The sequence below is a fragment of the Hippopotamus amphibius genome, chromosome 2 (assembly GCF_030028045.1).
Source record: "Hippopotamus amphibius kiboko isolate mHipAmp2 chromosome 2, mHipAmp2.hap2, whole genome shotgun sequence".
Classification (NCBI taxonomy): Eukaryota; Metazoa; Chordata; class Mammalia; order Artiodactyla; family Hippopotamidae; genus Hippopotamus; species Hippopotamus amphibius.
The window spans coordinates 162,044,478-162,069,565 of record NC_080187.1 but is presented as its reverse complement, the minus strand read 5'-3'; the positions used below and the strand labels follow the sequence as shown (position 1 = coordinate 162,069,565).

Genomic DNA, 25,088 nt, shown 5'->3' with positions numbered 1-25,088 from the left:
AAACCTAATAAGAGGCTTTTCCTCCAATCTACTAAAAAAGGCACATTAAACACACAATGTTGACCACGTTATTTTAGATAATGATGGAAAACAACAGCTGACAGCCAGTTTGGGACAAATGCCAACTGTTTCCACTTGTCTGAAAATGTCAAAATTAATTGCTACAACACTCAGTTTTAAAAGAATATTGCCATATATAAATGAGAAAGTATATCAATCAAAAATCCCCCCCAAAATAGAGACTAAAGATAATGGTGCCTCTCTGATCTGCAATATTAGTTTGAACAAATTTTAGTGTCCCAAAGTATAAGTAAACACATCTCAACAGCTTTACATATTTTCATATACTTTATTTTTTAAACACTTATAATTTTGCAAGCTGGCAGTAAAATATTGTCCTCAATATTTTACTAATTAGCACCGTATACCTTTTAAAGCTAACTGTAACATTGTTTCATTGTAAATGATTAATAAAGAAAAATCATTTCAAATGCCAAATTAGTCTCAAGTAACACATGAACCATTAATTATCATTATTTTTGGCTTTATGCACAAAGATGTATTTCAAAGATGAACCTAATGTTAGTTATCAGTTCTGTCAATCTAACAAATCAAAGTACCACAGTTTAAAGCAATATTTCACCTCTGAAATTATTATATAATTAAAGAGGCATATAAGAAAGTTGAGAAATCACTATAAAAACAAGAGATACTGCACAACTTTAGAGTCCCTTATTTTTTAGAAGAATGAGAAAAATAATGAAAAATTTCATGGTACAAGTATCGGTTACACATATGGTTTAGTATATGTCAGTATTCTCATGCTTTACTTATGAGTCTGGCCTTACCAAAAAGCCATCAAAATGTCCAGGATAATTCACAGGGACAGCTGGAAGCCTGAAATAAAGCTGCTCAGTGCAAAAGATCCCAAGCCAGTCATATAATTTTAAACGGAAACCTAGACATTTAACTCCTATTTTTGTTTTCAATGGAAACCCTTTTGAAAATCTGGAAAAAAAATTTAATTAAACTCAAGTTACTTCCACACACTAAAAAAAGGGGGATTTTTCATTTCCTGTTTTCTAATAAGCGCCTTCTTCAGAGCTATGGGGTTAAGTTCTAAGCTACAATCCGCTGCTTACTAGCACGCCTGTTTTGCATACCAGTAGAATCAAGTCCAGTTTTGCCATTTGTGGATAACTATGACAAGATACAAAAGCATGTGTTTGCCATAAATAGCTCTGGCTAACAGCAAACTGCTCACACTGAACAGATCAAATTCTCTATAAGGAGAGCCGCCTGGACCACAGCCAAATCCCACTACTAATGTTTAAGACTGCTCTATCAATTGTTTTTTCGAATTTGTGAAATATATTAAGAAACAGTAGCTGAAATGAAAGTTCCTAAACATGAGAAGTATTATTAAAATTTTGAAGGACAACATTTCACAAATTATTTTCATTATGACCAAATATGCAGTAAGAGCTTCCTGCTTCTTCTACTAGTCAACTACTTAGAAATGTAAACGTGAATTAAAAAATAACTACCCTAATTTATCCAGAGAACAAGTCAAATATTGAAGAGTATTTATGTCAAAGTGCAAAAAATAATTCCTGATCATCATATTAACACATAATGAAATAAATAAACTAAAGCTTATAAAAGTACACCTCTATAATAATATTTTGTATTAGTTGGCTTTAGGATAGAATATTTTAAAAACCAAATAAACCCAATAAACTGGAAAATATCATGCAAGAATGTTGTACAAAAAAATTCCTAAATGACCAGTGCAGAGATTAATAATAGCTGTTTACCCTAGGAGTTGCTTCACATGGTATTTTGCAAAATGTCCAAGGAAAACAAGGCAACGTTCTGTAATATGCCACAATTTTTATTGCAACGTGGCCATCTTTGTGAGGGTGGGAAGTTTGATCTCAAAAACAATGCTCCGTTTAAGGCTCTTTTATACAGAAATTGCCATCATGACTGATATTCAAAATATCTTTAGTGTTGCAAGACTTACACGGTAAACACAGACTCCTATACTTATTCAGTAGTGTACAAAGGAAAACAAAAAGGCATTAATGACAGTTATTTCTTTTAAGAAGATACGCAGGTAACAGGAATGAACACTGAGGTACTAGGATAGGTTGATGACACAGTCAGCACAACTTAATTGGCATTCCTTTTGGGGTGGGGGATGAAAATCATTACAAAAAAAGTGCTTTCAATGCATAGTGTTATATCCGTGCTGCCATGTCACAAAAAATAGGCTTGCCAAGGCAGGTGAGGTGTATGAATGCTCAAGCCTCATAGAACTGCAATCAAGTGCAACTATAAATAATACTGAATAAAGTTTACCATCTCACCAGTGGATAATACTTTCAAGGCATTCAATTAGCTTAACCCTTTGTAGTGTTCTAAGCTATTCACATTGACAATCACATTTATTGTAGTGTTTGCTGCAAGGGAGGCATATAACCAGTTGTTTTGGCTAAAATATGATGGGAAGGCATTCCTCGGGTTCTACATAAAAGTAACAGTATTAAACAGTCTAATGGCAATCACTGATAGGCTGCTTACATGAATGATATTTCCTTCATTCATTGTGTTGGAAGGACCCAGGGGGAAGAGGAAGAAAAAAAAAAAACACCGAATACTAATCCAATTGACTGAGCTGGAGAAATGGAAGCTCCTTAAGATCCAGATGGCACTTGACTGTTTTTATAAGGGTTTTCCTTCAAGTGAAACTACTACATTGCCTCCCAATTTCTCTCCAAGTGTTGAACGGTCCTTTATATCATCCAAGCCATTTACTTGCCACTCATGTTTAATACCTAAAAAGAAAAAACATCATCCCGTTACTTTATTATAAGTAAGAAAGAGCAATTCTGCACAAAATATTCAATGTTTGTACCTGTAAACTTCTTTTTAATGGCATCTTTAGAGCTAGCATAAATCATCTTGCTTTTTAAAGGTGCACTTTCAGGAGCCCTACAGGGGGGAAAAAAATTGTTGAATCCTATTTAAAAGAAGAAGAAAGGCAAAACTGACTATGTTAATAATCCTTGCATTTTAAAAGTACTTTTTTCTTTTGTTTTTACACACCAGAATATAAATACTAGGTCTTCTTTCTTAGACTCTTTTGTTTCGTATGTGGCATCGTACAAAGCATATCGGCAATCATTCAGAGGTAGCAACTTCACAAAAGATGTGTAGGGGTCCTCTACAGTATCACCAATGTCACCCACCAAGATCTGCTTTGCTTCCTCTACAATTATTTGTCTTTTGTCATCGCTTAAACAGAAGAGAACTGCTTTCTTTCTTTTTTTGATCTCCTCTTGTGTGGAAGATTTCCTTACTTTCATATCATTAAAAACTTTGATGACTTCATCATTCACTGTAACTCCAGAAGCCTGAAAATAAAGAAAGAACAGTAGTTCACAAAAAGCATTTTGGTTTTAACCAAAACTACTGCTTGCCTAGAGAGGATTCACTTTAGTCTGGACATCAAAAGTTGCATCATCCCATGCAAATAGTCCAATCAGATCTGCCACATTTTGAGTATCAGTATATGATGCACCTAAGGATTCTAACTCATCCTGCCCCATTCATCCTTTTTTCAAAAAGGGGTTTGGAGGGTGAAGTAAATGGAAGGTAGAGGGAAAGGGACAAACACTGGCTGTCCCATCCCTGAAATGTTTCCTATTTCACTGGGTGATGTCAGAGCTTCAGGAGCAGCAGCAAAAATACCTTCTGTATTGTGTCAACCCAGCAGGCCTTAAAAAAACACTTTTGGATTTCAGTTAATGCTTCTACTATTTTTTTCTTTAAAGTCATCCTAGCCAGTGCCGTTTCCTCATAAGGAAAGAGAATCAAGTGTGAACTCCAAACCGCCCACAGCTACAACATAATTGCCTCACAGCTCAAAAGCAGACACTTCAAAACTAACGGATCGCGTGTAAAAGCTTTTTTTACGGCGTGAAAGCATTTTCAAGAGTTTTCCCACCTCCTTAATCTCCCCCTAAGGGTTTTATGACAGGCCCTCAAGACCCTCACTGAAAGCCTCCAGCAAGAGCTTTACAGCACGTACCAATTTGGGACCTCGCGTGGGAATAAAATTAGCAAGGGGAGGGCAGAGGCGGCGAGTGGGGTGGGGGGAGAGCTCGACGGACCCTCCCGCGCCCCCGGCCTGTGCCCGCCCGCCCCACCCTGGCCCCGACCCCGGCCCCGCAACCCCCAACCCCACCCTCCGCCCCGCGCCCGGGCCCTCCCCGCCCCCAGGAATCCGGAGAGCGGCCGGGCCAGGCCTGACGGCGGGAGGGCAGGCCGGCCGGTGGAGAGAGAGCAGCGGGGCCGCAGCGCAGGAGCGCCCACCCTGGAGGCCAAAACCAGGTTAAAATGGCAGCCTGAGGCCCAGGGCCCCGCGGTGCCACGCGGGGGGCTGTGCTCGCCGCGCTCCGGCCCCCCCGCGACCCCTCGACCCTCGGTCGGCGCGCCCGCCTTACCATAGTGCCCGCGGCGGAGGCTGCGGCGGCGGCTCGGGCTCCGGCGGTGTGGCGCTGCGAGGAGAAGGAGGGGCGGGCGGGCGGCGGCGAGTGCGGGGCACGCCGGGAGTGCGGCCCGAGAGGCGGCGGCAGCTCGGGGGGCTGCGGCGCGGGCGGGGCGGTCACGTGGACACGCCCCGGGCCGGCCCCCCCGCGTCCTCGGCCTGACCCCGCGCGCGCCCGGCAGGCCCCGCGGGCTGTGCGGCCGCGGTCCGAGCCCCGGGCCCTGGGGGGGAGGCCGCCCGGCCCCGGGGCACCACGCGTCCCTTCGGCCGGCTCCCAGGGGGGCGTTTCCACACGGCCTCCCTAGGGCCGGGGCGTTGCTCCCGAGGTTGGTCGCCTGTGAGGAGAACGGCGCTCCAGGGTGTCTCTTTTATTCGCTTGTGGTTTCCACTGAAAGGGGCTGGATTCCAACGTTGTGGGTCTTTTTGGAAAACCCTCATCAGAGGTGGCGTGAATTATTCAGATCTCCTTCCATCAATTCAATGAGAATAAACACTAGGGGTGGGGGTTACCCTAGTTGATTGAATTACTCAGCAAAAACAAAATGATAAACAGAGGTTGGAAATAGCTTTCTAAAACTCTGTGGTTGAAATAATAATAATAGGAGGAAAATTGGGGTCGTAACGCCGTTTGGCAATATCGTTTTATGTATTAGTCTCGGTTAGGAAATGGACTGCACTCTCTGCTAGTTGTCTTTTCCGCATGAGGCCCCAGCTATGACAGCTGGCATCAAATAAGTGGACCCAAGAGTAGAGATTCCTCCCTCTTTTTGGCAACCGCAACCTCTTCTAGCAAAACCGGTGTAACTGAGCCAAGGCTCTTCTCGAACTAAACCTTTTTGATACTTATTACAAGTATCCATTGCATTTATCATAGAAAAAATTGTCACCTGTATCCTTTGAGGAAAATTTTCAAGACGCTTCAGTGCTTTATGAGTTTATAATGAAAATGTTTTAAATGAAACACTTTATGTGATTATGTTTAATAAAAGGAAGATTTAATAAAGTATTTCATTCATCAGTGTTTGGGCTGATTTATGCTACCTTTTCTCCTGAACATTTGTCACTTCTACCTTACTTTCTTCACTTGTAAAACTGGTAAAATGAATTTAAAACTCTGATTAATAGTTGAACTTATTTTGTGAGGAAGGCTTGCACTAAAAAAGTAGAATTGTTATTGCCCAAAACTGTTGGAAACAAAATAATAAGTCCAGATAAACCCTAAGGTGAACTAAGCCAGAAGTGCATGTAACAGCAAGAACTTTGGGCTGGGAGTTGGGAGACGAGTGTTAATCTTGACATTGCCCCATCTCTGTAAATTCGAAGGGCTTTCAGTCCCTGCAGACCTTCTTAACCTGTGTTGTAAGCTGTGATTATCTTTAAAGTCCTTTCCAGCTTTAAAAAATCAGTTCCTTAGGGACTTCCTAGGTGGTGCAGTGGTTCGATCCCTGCTCCAGGAAGATCCCACATGCCTCGCAGCAACTAAGCCCGTGTGCCACAACTACTGAGTCTGCGCTCTGAGCTTGTGAGCCGCAACTGTTGAGCCCACATGCCGCAACTACTGCAACCCATGTGCCTGGAGCCCTTGCTCCGAAACAAGAGAAGCCACCGCAGAGGAGCCCACACACCACAATAACTCGAGGTATGGGAGGGGGCGGGGGGTGAAGGGGAAACTGAGAAGAAGCGAGAGAGTAGCACAGACATATATATACTACCAAGTGTAAAATAGTCAGTGGGAAGTTGTTGTATAACAAAGGGAGTCCAACTCGAGGACGGAAGATGCCTTAGAGGACTGGGGCGGGGAGGGTGGGGGGGACTCGAGGTGGGGGGAGTCAAGGAAGGGAGGGAATACGGGGATATGTGTATAAAAATAGATGATTGAACCTGGAGTACCCACCCAAAAAATAAATAAATAAATAAAAAAAAAAAAAAAAAAAAAGAGTAGCCCCTGCTCGCCGCAATTAGAGAAAGCCCATGTGCAGCAACGAAGACCCAATGCAGCCAATAAATAAATAAATAAATAAATAAATAAATAAATAAATAAATACAATTCCGTTTCCTAGTATACCAGTGTTTCTCAGGAGATGGTGTGTATATGTTCTCAGGATTAAGTAAATTTAGGGATGGAAAATCATAATGAGAAAGGTTATGCCCTAGTCTTTGTGATAAATTCTTATATCCAAAAGTTAATATGTTGTAAGTGTATTTATGTCCATAGTTTCTGCTTATTTTCTTAATGGGAATGTTGACTTAGGGACAGTCAACATTGAGAAAATTGAGAAGAAATTTCCCAATGTCTAAGCATGAATCCTAAGCAAGTAGGTAGTAATACTTCCCATCAGGTAGTACATTACAGTTTATGAAACCTTTCCCTTTCTTGATCTCTCAAGAGAATCATGGAGAATGCACCTTCATGGCTCCAAACGTTTGCTTTGTGTGGGTATCACTAGGTTTCCTTCCTGAATTCTTCCTCTTAGCGTCCCTCTCCCTTCTCAGCCTTGAATTTTGCATCAAAGAGATTCTATAGGGGCTACGGCCACAGCAGAGACCAGGTCTGGGGACACGAGGAGCTAGATTAGGTGCTAGAACCTCTCCTACCAAAGCTGGGGATTCCAAAGATGTTAATCCCCCCCCACCCTCAGTTGTGATATCAACCCCTCTCCAAGCCTCCCTGTCCCTCTCCCCTTCCCCTGAGTTCACACATCCTATGTGCTAGGATTCTTTTCCTGAAGATATTTTTTGTCTTTGCACATATTTCACTGCACTGTAATGACTTATTTCTGTGTTCTGCCGCCCCACTAGACTGGAAGCTCCTTCCAGGATCTGAGTCCTACTCATCTTTGGATTTGGGGAATCTGGTACACAGTAGGTGCTCAATAGATGATAAAGTAACAACTTTAAGATGGTTTAGTGCTATCAAGAGAACAAAAAGGAAGCTCCTGTAGACTGTGAGGGCTTTCTACATGCCCTTGTGAGACCGGCTCTTAGAACGTCACAGCCAGTACCAACTCTTCACACCTGTTATTTATAACCAGAACTTACCGCCACGTGGTAAAGGGACAGTGTTACCAAGCATTGCTTCATGAATTATGGCCCCTGTGTGGTGGAGGGAGCTGAGTGTCAGACATCATGTGTATCAGTTTCCTGTGGCTCCTGTAACAAATTACCACAAATTTAGTGGCTTAGAACAACACAAATTTATTGTCTTATAGTTCTGGAGGTCAGAAGTGACAAATGACTCATGGACTAAAAGCAGCACTTCATTACTTTTGGAGGCTGTAGGAGGGAAATCTGTTTCCTTGCCCTTTCCAGCTTCCATAGGCTGCCCACATTCCTTGGGTTGTGGCCCCCTGAGAGCACAGTCTGCTTCAATCATCACATCTCTGATTCTTTCTCTCCTGCCTCCCTCTCTCTCTGCTAAGGACCAGTGAGGTTTCTTTGGACCCACTGGATAATTTAGTATCATCTCCCATCTCAAAATCATTTACTTAAGCACATCCACAAAGTCCCTTTTACTGTGCAGGGCAACGTATTCACAGGACAGGGACCTCTTTGGGGGGCCATTATTCTGCCTACCACCCCACATCTGTTCTCTTTAGCGAATGATTAACAGATGGGACAGAAGGACCCTAAGCAATCTGTACTGGAAGGCTCACGTCTAAACTCTAATTTTCCATTTGCTGAACCACAAATGGTTGGTAGCAACAAAAAACCATTAGGAACTAAGTGAGAGTAACCTCAAAGAGGATGAATCTGAAAGGAATCTCAGCTCTGACACAGCAGTAGTGCAATCACAGGCCATTTACTTAACTGCTCCACAGCTGTTTCCTCATGTGTAAAATGGGGATTATGTTACCTCCTTCCTCTCAGGGTTGTGGTGAGGATTAAGTGAGATAATGTAAGTAAAGTTCCTTCCAGCTCAGGAAAAGGAACCCTGGGGGCTATTACCACCAGTGCAGAGTGAAGGGGAGAGCATGATTTCACCAACTCACAGGCAACAGTCATGAAGCAATCCCAAGCCTCAGTGATACTGATTTGTAAGGCTCAGCTAAAGTGTGTTTGCTCACAATTTCTTAGAAAATTGGAAAAGTGAACACCCATAATGCGTATTCTCCCACGAAGCAAACTAGATGGAGTTTATGTGGCATGTAAAAGTTCAGAATCATTTTTCAAGTCTTAACTAAAACAATGAATCTGGAAGATTATGTAGCTAAATTCTGTTTGAGCCCCACTCCCTGTCAAGTCACATCATACTCAGCTCCCACAGTCACTTCCTGACAAAGACAAATGTAAATATAAAGATGCTCATCACTTGCAAATGCACCTGTCTACCCACACGCCTGCTTCACCTGACATCTTCCTAACCCACGCCTGAGCTAAAAGACAGGTCAGGAGGCAAGTCATGCATTTCTCTGAATCCAAGTTTTAACTTAGGACTAGAAAATAAACACAGTGGGAGATGTTGTTGGAGTCTGATCTCTGTGACTCACTCCCTGATCCACAAAACTCATCTTGAGTCTTCCATGTCTCATCTTCAATTCTTGCTTATTTAGGAACATGACCTCACAATAAAGGAACTTAGCAGTCTATGGCAAGGGAGGAGGTGATGAGGTAGAGGGTAGCAGCAGTGAGATGCAGTAAGTAGTGAAGTGTAGTTCAAAATGGTCTCAGACTCTACATTTATAAATGCTAGTTTCAATTTATTTACAAACACATTTATCAGATCCACCTATCTGTCGTTTCTGATATTAATTGAATTAGTGATAATAAGTAGCAACCAGTTACCTAAATTATACAAACCATACAAAAACAGCATATGAGAAAAGAAACTTGCTAGTAATTTAAGGTGGAGAGCCTTGTTTAGCTTCCTTTGTTACAAAAGCTGCGGATTTTTATATACTAGAAAATCATACAGACATGAAAAATGTAACATACTAAAACTGTGTGTTAACAGACATAAATAAGAGTAGGCAAGAGATAAAACACCAAATCAAGAATGAGAAGAGTTGATTCGTTTCATTCCATTCATTCATTCATTTATTCATTCCTTTATCTCATTTACTGAGCATATCTGCTCGGGTAAAGAATGCAAAGATAAGAATAACACAGTCGCTGCCTTGAAGAAAGTCAGTTCTGTGAGAATACATTGAGGAAGTCAGTATCTATGGGACAACCCCATGCCTGCTCCAGTGAGGTACAAACAGGATGCCTAGGGAGCACAGCGGAGGACCACCAACTCAGCTGGGTCTTAATCAGGGACAAGTGGAATTAACTAGGCAGATACGGACAGGACATCCAAAGCAGAGGGAACCAAATGTACAAAGCCTCAGCAGCACATATATAAAGCACAAGAAAGCCCAAGTTGTTAGCTGTTGATACAGCTGGAGCCTGTACACTTGGTAGAGAATAAAGATGGAGTGGTGAGCAATTGTGAGCCTTGTATACAACCCGATGTCAGAATTGTATTCTGCAGGGGTAAGGGAGACAGTAAAGATTTTTCAAAGGTGTTTTTTAAATAACAGCTATGTTGAGATATTATTCACAAACCATAAAATTTCCCCTTTTAAAGTGCACCATTCATTGTTTTTGAGTGCATTCACAGCTGTGCAACTATCACCACAACCTAATTTTAGAACATTTTAATCACTCCCCAAAAGAAAATCCCATATCCACTAGCAGTCCCTCCATAGTCCCTCCTTCCCTCACTCCCTGGCAACCACTAACCTAGACTTTTGTAGACTTTCCTGTTGTGAACATGAATGGAATCATATGATACGCAGTCTTTCGTGACTGGCTTTTTTTGCTTAGCATAACATTTCCAAGATTCATCCATTTTGTAGTGTATGTCAGTAATTCATTCTTTTTTATAGTCAAATAATATTCTGTTGCATGGATATACCACATTTCCTTTCTCCATTCATCAGCTGATGGGCATTTCACTTGCTTGTACTTTTTGGCTATTGTGAATTTTGCTACCATGAACATTTGTGTACAAATTTTTGTGTGAACATATATTTTCATTTCTTTGGGGTATATGCCCAGGAGTGGAATTACTGGGTCACGTGGTAACTTCATGCTTAACCATCTGTCAAACTTTTCCAAAGTGGCCACACCATTTTGTTCCAATTTCTCTCCATCCTTACAAACACTTGCGGTATTGCCTTTTTAATTTTAGGCATCCCTGTGATGTGAAGTGGTATCCTGTTGTGGTTTTGATGTGCATTACCCTAATGGCTAATGATGTTGAGCATATTTTCATGTGTTTATTGGCCATTTGTACATCTTCTTTGGAGAAATGTCTATTAATATCCTTAGCCCATTTTTTCCACTGGTTAATTGTCTCTTTATTGAGTTGTAAGGGTTCTTTATATATTCCAGATAAGTACCTATTAGGCATACGATTTGCAGAAAAATTCTACTGTTCTGTGGGCTGTGAGCTATCTTTTCATTCTTAATGGTGTCCTTTTTAAAACTGAAGTATAGTTGATATACAATATTATATTTCTTAATGGTGTCCTTTGAAGTAGAAAACTTTGAAATTTTGAAGTCTGGTTTATCTAGTTTTTCTTCTGTTGCTTGTACTTTTTCCTAGTCTGTGTTTATAAAGTTTACTCCTGTTTTTTTTTTAAGAGTTTTATAGTTCCAGCTTCATGAATAGGTCTATGATCTATTTTGAGTTAATTTTTTAGTATATCAAAGCAGGGGGTCCAACTTTATTCTTCTGCTTGTGGATATCCAGTTGTCTCAGAACCATTTGTTGAAAAGATTATTCTTTCCCTCAAATTTGTTTTTTAAATGCCATTATAGGTATGCTGGCAATCACATTCTAAAATGCTATCAACTCAGATTTATAACTGCTTGCTGACAAATGGAACTGACAATAAGAAAGGAATTTCTCTTGTATTTCACAACTGGATTACTTGTATGTCTGAAAATTAATTTCTTTTTCTTTTAAGCTCTTTATTGGAAAATAATTGCTTTACACTCTTGTACCAGCTTTTGAGGTACACCAAAGTGAATCAGCTGTATTTATACATATATCCCCATATCCCCTCCCTCCCGCTACTCTCTCCCACCCTCCCTTGTCCTGGCCCTCTAAGGCATCACCCATCATCAAGTTGATCTCCCTTTGTTATACAGCAACTTCCCACTGGCTATCTATTTTACAGTTGGTAGTGTATCTGTGTCTATGCTACTCTCTCACTTCGTCCCAGCTTCCCCTTCGCCCCCCCCCCCCCTCCGCCGCCCCTCCAACCCCGTGTCCTCCAGTCCGTTCTCTGCATCTGCATCCTTATTCTTGCCCTGTCACCGGGTTCATCAGTACCATTTTGAAAATTAATTTCTTAATAAGCATTTCAGTAGGAATGTAGTTTTCTTTTCTTTTGTTTTTTAAGTGCTGAGTTTCTACTATGTGCCAGAAAATGTGCTAAGCGCTGAGTATAAGATGAAGAAAACAGACAGTCCCTGCCTTCATGGATCTTGTAGTCTAGTGAGAAATTAACAGGCGACCCTGATATAGATTAGGGAAATTGAGGAAGGTTTCTCTGGTTGAAGAGTCCCCCAAACAAAACAACAGCATGAAAGAAAAGACTGAGCAAGGAAGGAGCTTGACCTTTGGGGGAAAATAAAACGCCAGCGGAGCTACACTGTTCCGGACAAAGTACAAGATGAGGCTGAATAAGTGGTCAGGGCCAGTGAATGGAGGACCTCTAAACCATGTCCCAAACTGTCCCTTAAGCTTCCCTGAGTGTCCCAGCAAACTCTCAGGGGCGCCGTGGATGCTTTAAATTTGAAGGGAAACATAGCGCCATCTGTCGGACACAAAGGGAACTACTAAATCGTTTCGTCTACACTTCAATTTCAGATGCCTCTACGTTCCTTCCGAGGGGTTCTCCGCAGCTGATAGGATAAAAAGCAAGTCCCTCGGGAAAATCAGTGTGGAGCTGGAAATGAGGGTGATTGCGTCCAACCCAATTCCAAGCTTTTAGAACTTATGCAGTGCCCAGCAGGTGCAAAGCTGCTAGGACATAAATATTGTTTGGACAGAACTACTTAGTAAACAGAACTGTTAGGTATTTCTTGTAGCGCATGAGCGCCCTGAAAAAATGATTACGATACTAACGACACCGTGAGTGGAGAAAAGTTGGGAGCTTCTACTGTTAAGGATTTGGGGGTTTTATTCCAAGTTTTACAGGCAGTTATTAAAAGGTTTGAAACAGGGAGAGTAGCATGGAGGCTTTAATGTTTTCTAGTAAAGTGATATTTTAAAAATATAGACATTTTACTTAAAATGATTTTGCTTTCAATAACCTGTTCAATTATAAAAATGTCTTAGGTTTAAACTCTTATTAAGGTCTCCAATATTTCCTTCCCTAACAGACAATTTTGCCCCAAGGTTAGAGACCAATAAAGAACCGAAGCAGAGATGGGCTGCTTTCACTGGCTTAGAATTGTTTCTTCCTCCACAAAATGTCTACAAAAAGGTGGGGAGGGGCAGGACCCACTACTCTGATGGCTCTTGGTTCACTTAATGTTGAAAAGGATGGAACAGAATTCTAAACATAGATCAGGCCCGGAAAGCTGCCTCCTTTTTAAGTTGCTTGAAATTTGTATCCTCTCAAATGGATCTGACGATTGTAGCAGAGATTGCTGGTGCTACAAGTGTCCACCACTCACCCCCTTCTACTTTACTAGAAGAGCATCAGTCTCCCTTTCATTTAGAGTTATGTCCCCCAGCTAACAGACTGAATTTCCCAGCCTCCATTTTTTTTGTTTTTTTTTGGCTGTGTTGGATCTTTGTTGTGGTGCGTGGGCTTCTCAGTGCAGTCGCTTCTAGTTGTGGAGCTTGGGCTCTACACGTGGGCTTCAGTAGTTACAGCACTTGGGCTCAGTAGTTGTGGCACTTGGGTTCACTAGTTGTGGTGCATGGGCTTAGTTGCTCTGCAGCATGTGGGATCTTCCCAGCCCAGGGAAGATCCAATTCATGTCCCCTGCATTGGCAGGCAGATTCTTAACCACTGTGCCACCAGGGAAGTCCCATGATTCATTTTTTTTATATACATATATGACAGAGAAATTTGTGTCTTATTCAAACTGCTGTTACTAGGCCTAGACTGTTTTTTGTTTTATGCAACCAAATCTATCCTAAGAGTCCCATGTATGATTACCCAAAATAAGGTTCCAGCCATTGAACCCTTTCCCCAAGGTGGGGGTTGACAGTTTCACAGATAGGTTTTATTCAGTATCAAAGAATATTTGTTTCTCTGGAAACTATTTCAGCCCCAAATGTATTCTTAACATTTCTAGCCAGTGCCCTTCTTTGTCATTATTTAGGTTGTTGGGGGGGGGGGGGGGGAATCCTTTCCAATCTTGATATAAAAATATTTTCCTATATATTCTTCAAATAATTTTAAAGTTTTGTTTTTTGCATTTAGGCCTCTAATTCCGGGTGACTCTGAAGAAACACCATAGAAGAACATGGGAAAACAGGCATTTATTGGTCTATCCAAATATGCTCAAGAGGAATGCTTGTGTGATTGGCTGGGTCCTATGACAATCTTTGTCCTTGGAAAGCCCTTTCCAAACCAATGAGAACAGTTTGCCTTGGCTGTGTAGAAACATACTTTTTGACCCAAATTTGAAAAATCCCTATGAAATAGGAATAACCAAAGGAAGTATTTGAAATTATTAAAAGATTTTTAAACCTTGGTCCTTTTTTTTTGACCATTTATCCTTTTTTGGCAATAGGTCAGAATATTTTTAAAAATGTAATAATTGTATTATTTATCTCTGTAAGATAATTTTGCTAAAGTCTTCATCTCAAAAGTTCACTCTTCAAGATTCTGCCCCTGGAATTCCTACTTTCAAAGAAACATGCCCATTTAGAAACAAAGAGCTCCTGTTAGGTTTGGGGTTGGGGGAGTGGCAGATGTTTTTGAATCTACTAGGAAAGACTTCAAGCTCAGGGTCTTTGATCTGCTGGGATTTTTTCTTTTTTCTTTTTTCTTCATGTGGAAGCTCTTTATTTGAAGGAACAGGGACCATGGAACATGGGTTAAAGGGATATGAAGTGATACAGGGTGAAAAGTACCTCCAATAAAGCTTAAGTCAGGTCCCACAGGAGTGAGGCAGTTTTCATCCTGTAGGGAAATTCTGGAAAATGGCACAAAATCCAAACTTCAGAGTGATCCCAGCTAAGGGGTGAAGATGGTATACCCCACACATCTGCATCAAGAACTGTCCCTCGTGGGGCATAATTCTCCAGCAGGTCTGCCATCACACGTTGGGAAAAGTAGGTTCCACCTGGTGCTGCAGTGTCAGTCCGGCTGCTGTGCAGTGGGGATGGTGAAGGGATCCCAGGGAATGTAGAACTGCTGATGGCTTCTACCACTCTACCCTTCACTGCACACTCAATTCTATCAGTATTCTTCTCAAAAAGTGGACTAAGTTCTGAATACATTCCACAAGTGTGTGACTACCACTCCTGCTGGCACCTCCAAAGAGTGCCCTGCCCCCAAAATAATCCATGTAAGCAAACAAATTTTATTCTTTTGGATTCATTATAGATGTTTTAAGATTTTGGAGTATATGTTAAAACTGCAGTGATGGGAAATCAATGTCCCATAAAACAAGGAAAGGAAAGAGGAATGGAAGGAAGGAAGGAGGAAGAAAGGCAAAGAATGAAGCAATATCTCAGAATTTCCCAATGCAGTATATTATTATGAATCACCTGAACAAATTAGCTTTCAAACCTAGATTCCCACTCTTGAAGTTGAAAATCACGTCACTGTTTTCAGGAAAAGTATGATAGCAAAGTCAGGAATGTGGGCTCAATGTCAGGTTTCCAAGTTAGAGTCCATTCCAATCTCAATCTTTTTTTTATACATTTATTTATTTATTTATTTATTGGTGGCAATGGGTCTTCATTGCTGCGCACAGGCTTTCTCTTGTGGTGAGCGGGGGCTACTCTTCCTTGTGGTGCGCAGGCTTCTCATTGCAGTGGCTTCTCTTGCTACAAAGCACTGGCTCTAGGCACGTGGGCTTCATTAGTTGTGGCACACGGGCTCAATAGTTGTGGCTCATAGGCTCTAGAGTGCAGGCTCAGTACTTGTGGCGCGTGGGCATGTTAGTTGTTCTGCGGCATGTGGGATCCTCCCAGCCGGGGATCGAACCTGTGTCCCCTGCACTGGCAAGCGGATTCTTTTTTTTTTTTTATAGTCAGGAATAGTTTTATTTTATGTAAAACAAAAAATAAATAAATATGAACGCCCGTGTGATGAAAAGAACTCCAGCTACGTGTCTAATTAAGTATTAATTTGCTACACTAAGATATATTTATATCATCTTTAGTTATTAGCCTTTAGACTTATGATGTCCAAAACAATACTGGAATTTTTTTTTTATTATTGAGATACAGTTAACATACAATAAACTGCATATATTTAGAGTGTACAATTTGGTATCCCAGGCAGATTCTTAACCATTTCTAACACATGTGAACCCTCAGCACACTTTCGCTGATTCTACCAGATGTAGCCATGTTGTTCAGAAAGAGTCCATCAACTCATAAGTTGCTTTAGTTACAGATTTCTTGCTTATATTATATAGCATGGATTTCCAGATGTTCTTTTGATTTGTAGTTTGCTCATTTCCCTCCAAGAAATTGTCAAGAAATGATCTGGACTGGTGGACCCTTTATCTTTGTTTGCCCTAAGAGATGGCATTGTTATGGCACTCGGTAAATTAAATACAGTATTTTACAGACTCTGATATTATTATTGTTTAGACTTTAGCGAGAAAAAGAACTGTGTTGAAATGGAGGAAGAGTATTAGGAAAGAAGAATACGGCTTAAACAAGAATTTTTTTTCTTCCCCTGAAATAAAACGAGACTGCACAGCCTTACTGAGATCCAGGAGATCTCAAGTTAAATATGCTGTTGTAATATGACCCAGCAACACATCTCTTGCCTTTCTTTCCTGCAGATTTAACAGCCATGCTATTTTATTGAGTATCCACTACGTGCCTGGTACTTTATTGGCCCAGTTCTTTCTACAGAAAGGCTTAACCAACACATTACTAACTGTAATGGTAAACTAAGCAGAGAATTCAGTGACTGTCCTTCAAGCAGACATACAAGTGTTCAAAAAGGTACATTCTGCTTATATCTGCTTATCTGTCCTTTCAATTCAGAATAGATACTTGAGACTTAGGAGACATTCTCATTTCTACCAATTCTCAACTTTTAACAATCCCAAATAAGCGCCATTATAAAATGAGATAGAGAATATCAAATACTCGACTGTCTCTGAAGCTTCCATTTTGCCCTGAGAAAGGCAAAAATACTTCATTGATGAGCTTATGTCACCAGTATATTTCTTATCATTTGATCCATAGACTAGCATCAGCATCCAAGAACTTTGAAAGTGTTAGTCTTTTGCTACCATAGTGTTGCAGACTGAATCATTCTGAATCGTATTGCTTTTTAACCCTTCAGATGGAAACTTGCAAGCTTGGGATGAACATGGAAGAATAACACAAAATGGAATAGTTGAATAAAGTTCAGGGGTAGGGTAGAATCTGAAACAATGAGAAAATGACTATAGGGGTAGTTCCATCCATTTGTTTATTTACACTGAAAATTATTCCAAAAAATAAAAAAAGTTTATAAAGTTGCTTAAAAGACACAGGGTTGAGATATTGCACTTCCTTATCAGTAAACTATATTTCAATTTTAAAAAAGGCACAAGGCTGATAAAACAATAATGTTTAGCCTTACTTTTCCTGGTGGTGAGGGAAAAGGGAAAGTCCTTGAGTTAAATATCTCTAATTAGTTAATAAGAAGAAGCATAAAGTTTGTAAGGAGAAAGTTTTTTTCTGCGACTAAATTCTAAGAGGAATTCATTTAAATACAAAAATTAAAAGTTGTGAGGAGTTTTTGCATGTTTTTTCTCATTTAATCCTCACAAAAGTACTGTGAAGCATATTGTGTTATACTCATGTTAGAGATGAGAAAACTGATGATAAGAGCAGTTATGTTGATTAGACAGCTAAATTTTAAACCCTCATATAGTTGAATTGAAAGCCTACACTATGTCTGTCACACCACATTGCCTCTCAGTGAACACTTATGTATATTGTGTAATTTTGGACTGAGTAGTTCATTTTCTTTTCTTTCTTTTTCTTTTCTATTTCTTTCTTTCTTTCTTTCTTTTTTATATTTATTTGTTTGGCTGCACCAGGTCTTAGTTGTGGCATGCAGGATCTTTGTTGCAGCATGCACAATCTTTAGTTGCAGCATGTGAACTCAATTTTGGCATGCATATGGAATTTAGTTCCCTGACCAGGGGTCAAACCATGGCCCCCTGAATTGGGAGCATGGAGTCTTAGGCACTGGACCACCAGGGAAGTCCCCTGTGAGTTCATTTTCACTGGAGCTTTATCTGTGGCAATATTCTGTAGCCTGGGTTGAGGCATAGTTCATCCAGAATAGTTTTATATTTGATTTTTTTTTTTTTTGTGACAGGGAAAAAAATGTTTTTTAATTACGTACTTGATCCATTTGGTGTATTTCAAAAGGTGCAATACTTTTCTTCATTTATCAGTGAAAGAAGTCAGAAATCAACTTCAAAAAAAATCAGCAAATGGTAAACAAATCTCCTTGAGAGTCACAGTCACAAATATAGTGCATCCTAGAAAAGAGGAGGTGCAAGACAGGTTCCACCCACTTGCATGAGTTTCATCAAATACTGGACCTACTCAACGGTGGAGAGAAAAGGCAACTTTCAAAAAGGAGTATATTATTAACTGAGGCATTTACTAGACTCCTTCCTAAGAGCACCAGGTGGGGAACATGTTTTCTAAACTAGATCTAGGAAGTGGAATGTGGAATCAATCCGTCCTCCTCCCCTTAAAGGCTGTCCAATGGTTAATGAATTTTAAAAAATGACTAAATAAAAACAAATCCCCCACACACTCCCCCGCCCCCCCCCCCAAAAAAAAGGAAAAAAAGAAAAAGAAAAAACAAAACAAAAAAACCCCACTAGATATCCCAGATCACTCTCCAGAGTGGAACCCAGGAACAGCTTCAAGAACCCAAATTAGTCTGTTACAGAGTCATCACAAGCATGCTTTGCTTTTAAACAAACAAAAAACTAATAATTTTTTTGAAACAACAAAACAAAAACTAGTACTGATCACTTTTCTGACAATACACAATTACTCAAAATTAACTGGTATTGAGAGGGGGAATGGGGCCATACCTATGGGCCTTGTCTCACACGGGTGTCTGTGGGTAGGTGCAGGTGCAAAAACGAATTTTAATTTTTAATCTTTAGTTTGATTTAAATATTGCTTTTCGTATGATGCCAACACCAGCTGTGCAGAAAGGGCTCTGGAGAGGCGCTCATAGCAGAACACACCTGCAGCTCTTCTTCGGTTCTGGAGGCTCCAGGGCAGCCAATATTGCTTCGTTAGATACATTCTTTAGGCCTTTCTGTGTGAGTGCAGAACACTTCACATACTTTACAGCCTTCAGGTCACGGGCCAGTTCTTCAGCAGTCTCTGGAGTGATAGGCTTCTGTTTATTCTTGGCAAGTTTCTCAATAGTAGAGGGGTCATCTCTGAGATCACTTTGGGTCCCAACAAGCAAGAAAGGAGTCTTTGGACAGTGGTGAGTTATCTCAGGCACCCACTTTTCTTTCACATTTTCGAATGAGGATAGAGAGACCACTGAAAAACAAACTGGAAATACATCTGTTTGTGGATAACTCAATGGTCGTAATCTGTCATAATCCTCTTGCCATGCAGTATCAAAAAGTCCAAGAGTGTATGGCTCTCCACCAATCATAACTGTGACTGCATAGTTGTCAAAAACAGTCGGTACATACTCAGATGGAAATTTGTTTGTTGTGTAGGATATCAGGAGACATGTTTTACTAACAGCACCATTACCCACAACAACGCACTTAATTGTCTGCATTGCGGAAACAGTTTTGTATCCACTTCAAATATTTCAAATTTGATGATGACCTCAGCTCCTCCGCCGGGGCATTGGCAGCACTCTGTTTTTGTTAGGCACTTCAGGTATGACTAGTCCCCAAAGGCTTCTTTTTCTAGGATATTGAGGTGAGAGCTTAAATTATTATTTTATTTTTTAATTTTTTTTTTTGGGCACACGGGCTTAGTTGCTCCGCGGCATGTGGGATCTTCCTGGAGCTGGGATCGCACCCGTGACCTCTGCATTGGCAGGCGGATTCTTAACCACTGCGCCACCTAGGAAGCCCAAGAGCTTAAATTATTAACCTGAGACTTTTCCTCTTTCCTAATGGATGCATTTAGTGCTATAAATTTCCCTCTTAGATCTGCTTTAGCTGTGTCCCATAGATCTTGATATGTCATTTTTTTTTCATTTTCATTCTGTACAACTCTTTTTTTTTTTTTTCCACTTCTCTCGTGTTTTGCTGAAAGCCTTACTTTCGGTTTCAAGGTTCGTAGGATTTGCAGGCAAAATAACCACTCTACACTCAGTTAAGCAAGAATTTAGAGAGAATGTATTAAATTAACAAAGATCACAGTATACTAATTAAGAGAATAATTAACTAAGAAAGAATAATAAAGACAGAGACTCATACATCACCGATTGAGGAAGCACCTACATCCAGATCCAAACAGCACTGGGAAGTCCTGAGTGACAGCAAACTGGAGTCCCAACTGGGAAGGGTCCCGGGCAGTGTGTCCACTTCACACGTGAGACTTCAAATTGGAGTCCTGGGGGCTTCTGCTTATAATTCCAGGCCGTAAACTGATATCATCAGTTTGTGTGCAAAAATGTAGCTCTGGGTTTACATTAACAATATTGTTGTTTTCGCCATGTGAGTCACAAGATTCTCCAGACCCGGGGGGACTAGCCAGGTCCCCAGGGTTCAAGAAATTCCAAGACCCACTCCCGTTCTTATCATAAGCGCCACTTGCCTTGCTGGCAGCACTTGTTAGGTGTGTAAGCAAGCACGCAGTCCAGGCAAGGTCACAGGTCTGTCAGAGGCCTGCTTCTGTCTCTGAGGCCTGAACAAGACTACTCTAGTAGCTTCCCCAACATCTCAATACTTCCTTTTGACCTATAGATTATTTAGAAGCATATTCTTGAGTTTCCAAGTGTTTGGAGATGTTGTCATGTTTCCAGTGTTGATTTCTAGTTTGATCCCATAGGGGTCACAGAACACACTCTATATAATTTCAGTTCTTTTAAATTTGTTAAGGTTTGTTTTATGGGCCAGGATATGGTCTATCTTGGTATATGTTCTGTTGGTACATGAAAAGAATGTGTATTCCACTGTTATTGGGTGGAGTGTGCTATGAATGTTGATTAAATCCTATTTGTTGATGATGTTGTTTAGCTCTATATCCTTGCCGATTTTCTGCCTAGTTGTTCTACTAGTTGCTTTTTTTTTCATTTCCTTTAACTTTATATATATATACATTACTGAATCACTTTGCTGTACACCTGAAACACTGTAAATCAACTATACTCCCATTAACAAAAACAAAGAAGTGATATTAGAATTGATAGGAAAGTATGTAGAAAGTTGCCATGGAGAATATAGATGCTATGGAGATGACCCTTGGGCAAGGTAAATCAGTAGTATATATAAAATCATGAATATCAATATGTATGCATTGTATGTTTTTATAAAGCTCTTTATTGGAATATAATTGCTTTACCCTGTTGTGCCAGTTTTTAAGGTACATCAAAGTGAATCAGCTGTATTTATACATATATCCCCATGTCACCTCCCTCCCGTGACTCCCTCCCACCTTCCCTACCCTGGCCCTCTAAGTCATCACCCATCATTGAGTTTATCTCCCTATGTTATGCCGCAACTTCCCACTAGCTATTTTACAGTTGGTAGTGTATATATGTCAATGCTACTCTCGCATTTCGTCCCAGCTTCCTCTTGCTACCCCCCCCACCCCCGTGTCCTCAAATCTATTCTCTACATCTGCATCTTTATTCTTGCCCTATCACTGGGTTCATCAGTACCATTTTTTTAGATTCTATATATATATGAGTTAGCATACAGTATTTGTTTTTCTCTTTCTGGCTTACTTCGCTCTGTATGACAGACCCTAGGTCTACCCACCTCATTACAGTTAACTCAATTTCACTCTTTTTTATGGCTGAGTAATATTCCATTGTATATATATGCCACATCTTCTTTATCCATTCATCTGTTGTTGGGCATTTAGGTTGTTTCCATGTCCTGGCTATTGTAAATAGTGCTGCAATGAACATTATGGTACATATTTCTTTTTGGATTATCGTTTTCTCTGGTTATATGCCCAGGAGTGGGATTACTGGATCATGTGGTAGTTCCATTTTTAGTTTTTTAAGGAACCTCGAAACTGTTTTCCATAGTGGCTGTACCAACTTCCATTCCCACCAACAGTGCAGGAGGTTCCCTTTTCTCCACACATCCTCTCCAGCATTTATTGTTTTTGGACTTTTTGATGATGGCCATTCTGACTGGTGTGAGGTGATACCTCATTGTGGCTTTGACTTGCATTTCTCTAATGATTAGTAATGTTGAGCATCTTTTCATGTGTTTGTTAGCCATCTGCATGTCTTCTTTGTAGAAATGTCTATTTAGGTCTTTTGCTCATTTGTGGATTGAGTTATTTGCTTTTTTGGTATTAAGCTGCATGAGCTGCTTGTATATTTTGGAGATTAATTCTTTGTCTGTTGATTCATTTGCAAATATTTTCTCCTATTCTGAGGATTGTCTTTTTGTCTTGCTTATAGTTTCCTTTGGTGTGCAAAAGTTTTTTAAGTTTCATTAGGTCCCACTTATTTATTTTTGTTTTTTTATTCCATTACTCTAGGAGGTGGGTCTCCAGTTTACATTTTTAATGAAGGCATAATCCTATGAGGGTTTTTGCTTTATATGTGTTTTCAGTCCAACTCTGATTTTAATGAGCCCTAGGCCTTATCTCCATGTAAATTTTGTTTTTGTTTTTGTTTTTAAGCTCTTTATTGGAATATAATTGCTTTACACTCTTGTACCAGCTTTTGAGGTACACCAAAGTGAATCAGCTGTATTTATACATATATCCCCATATCCTCTTCCTCCCACTCCATGTAAGTTTTATAACCCAGGCCCCTAGACCATCAGCTCTCCTTGAGTTGCTGCCCATCCACCCTGGTACAGCTGCAGCTTCAGTTCATGTCACTGCCAGAATGTTTTTTCAACTTGTGAACTCAGCTATGAATTTAAACATATGCTTGCTGTGTTTTAGTTAGCATTTCTAGGTGTTTAAAAAGTTATTGTGGTAAAACATATACAACATAAAACTTCCCATTTTAACCATTTTAAAATATACAATTCAGGGGCTTCCTAGGTGGCGCAGTGGTTGAGAATCTGCCTGCCGATGCAGGGGACACGGGTTCGATCCCTGCTCCAGGAAGATCCCACATGCTGAGGAGCAACTAAGCCCCTGTGCCACAACTATTGAGCCTGCACTTTAGAGCCCGTGAGCCACAACCACTGAGCCCATGTGCTGCAACTACTGAAGCCCATGCGCCTAGAGCCCATGCTCCACAACAAGAGAAGCCATGGCAATGAGGAGCCCGCGCTCCGCAACGAAGAGTAGCCCCCACTCACCGCAACTAAAAAGAAAGCCCCCGCACAGCCAAAAAAGACCCAACACGGCCAATAAAATAAGTAAATAAATTTATAAAAAAAAAAAATATACAATTCAGTGGCATGAAGTACATTCATATTGTCATGCAATCATCATGACTAACCATTTATAGAAGTTTTCATCATCCAAACAGAAACTCTGTTCTAGGTGTTCTGAACAAGTTTTTAGGTTATCTGCTTCCTGCTGGTGAAGTGGTAGTTGAAAGACATTTCAGGTGGAAGACACAGCAAGTGAAAAGGATGAAGCTTAGAAGAGTCCTAATGCCTGAGAAACAAGAGTCCAATGTGACAGGAACCAGTACATAGATGATGTGGTGGGAAGTGACAGATGAGGCTGACAGAATGGTGACAGGTTGTGCAGGCCAAGCAAATCCCATTGTAGGTAATGAGCAAAGAAAATTTGTAAATAAGAAATTGAGTTGCTTAGTTTTGTTACTTAGGAAGATTGCGCTAGTGATAGGGAGATGTTGCAGAAATAACAGTCCTGTTAGGAGAACCACTGACAGAAACCACCCACCCTGGCCCTGACCGATAGTAACCACTTGCATGAGTTATCTTACCACAGGAGGTCCTGGTAAGGAACGTGGAATTAACAAGCTACCATCAATAGGAAGAATTCCGGAAAGGTCAAAAGGAGAAAAAAGACCCCAGTCCATATGTCCTACCAACCTCCCAGAATCCTTCTTGCTGGAATCCATCTTGGCTGAGCCATGTGCACACCATCAGGGAGGACCTTGAGTGAGAGTGATTGGCCAGAGACAACCCGGAAACCAACCCCATTACCATAAAACCTGAGACTGTGAGCCATGTGACAGAGCAGTCCTCCTGGGTCCCCTTACCCTCTTGCTCTCCGCCCGGCCACCCCTTCTCAATAAAGTCTCTTGCTTTGTTAGCACGTGCGTCTCCTCGAACAGTTCATTTCCAAGTGTTAGACGAGAGCCGGCTCTTGGGCCCCGGGAGGAGTCCCCCTTCCTGCAACAGTCCTACACTTCCTATTATCCAATGTATGAAAAGTTTGTTGATATATTTTTAGTTTCCTAGTTGTTTACAACAGGATGTCAAATCCTGTACCAATTCCTCCCTCATGAGTGGAAGCAGAGGTCTAGCATAGGGTAGTTGCTAGGTTTCACCATGGGACTGTATACAACTGCTCAGGGACTACACATATACAGCTGGATTAAAAGACAAGCAAGAAGGGAGGAAGTACGGGGATGTGTGTATGGAAACAGATGATTGAACCTGGTGTACCCCCCCCCAAAAAAAAAAAAAAAAGACAAGCAAGGCTGAGAGTACCGGTCAACCTCGACTTAAGGAGAGGCTAGAGCAAGGACCAGTGAAAGGAATTAGGAGTTCTTCCTATTTGTCAAACACCTTTGTTTAAATTGTCTCTATGTATTATTATTCATTCCAGATCAGGGATTAGCAAACTACAGCCTGCAAGCCAAATCTGGCCCACCACTTGTTTTTGCAAATATAGTTTTACTGTAATACAGCCACACATCAGTTTATGTGTATCTCTGGCTACTTTTGTGCTACAGTGACAGAGTTGAATAGTTATGTCACCGGTAGATGGCTGTCAAAGCCTTAAATATTTCCTACCTGGACCTTTGTAGAAAGTTTGCTAAGCCCTGTCCTAGAGGACTGTGGGGACTGAACAGTGAAAAGTACATGGGATCAGGCAAAAGAAGAAATACCACAAGAAGCGGAGGCAGGAAAATATTTAAAATTAAATGTTTATTAGCTGTAGAAATGCTACACTGCCCCATTATCCAATTTTTAGTTTGTTACTCTTCTGATCATGAGATCACTTTTAATGATCTGATTACAGAAGCAGTTACATACA

At 40.7% G+C, this 25,088-nt stretch overlaps 2 protein-coding genes across 2 annotated transcripts; both read right to left on the bottom strand.

Annotated features, from left to right (window-relative positions):
- Positions 1-334: 334 nt before the first annotated feature.
- CFL2 (cofilin 2) lies at positions 335-4,628 on the bottom strand. The gene is made up of 4 exons (XM_057725258.1): positions 4,512-4,628; positions 3,112-3,419; positions 2,921-2,997; positions 335-2,840 (listed from the first exon to the last, which is right to left on the bottom strand). The coding sequence occupies exons 1-4, from the start codon at positions 4,512-4,514 to the stop codon at positions 2,728-2,730; spliced, it is 501 nt and encodes a 166-aa protein (XP_057581241.1). The 5' UTR covers positions 4,515-4,628; the 3' UTR covers positions 335-2,727.
- A 14,326-nt stretch (positions 4,629-18,954) lies between these two features.
- LOC130845314 (cell division control protein 42 homolog) lies at positions 18,955-19,580 on the bottom strand. The gene has a single exon (XM_057722336.1). It carries the CDS (start codon positions 19,528-19,530, stop codon positions 18,955-18,957), a length of 576 nt encoding a protein of 191 aa, XP_057578319.1. The 5' UTR covers positions 19,531-19,580.
- Between the last annotated feature and the right edge of the window lie 5,508 nt (positions 19,581-25,088).

Excerpts from the sequence above, each read along its gene's own strand:
- LOC130845314 (XM_057722336.1), bottom strand. The coding sequence starts at position 19,530 with ATGCAGACAATTAAGTGCGTTGTTGTGGGTAATGGTGCTGTTAGTAAA.
- CFL2 (XM_057725258.1), bottom strand. Across the intron at positions 2,998-3,111 it reads GACCTAGTATTTATATTCTG|GGCTCCTGAAAGTGCACCTT; the intron begins GTGTGTAAAAAC and ends TCCCCCCTGTAG. Across the intron at positions 2,841-2,920 it reads CATTAAAAAGAAGTTTACAG|GTATTAAACATGAGTGGCAA; the intron begins GTACAAACATTG and ends TTTTCTTTTTAG.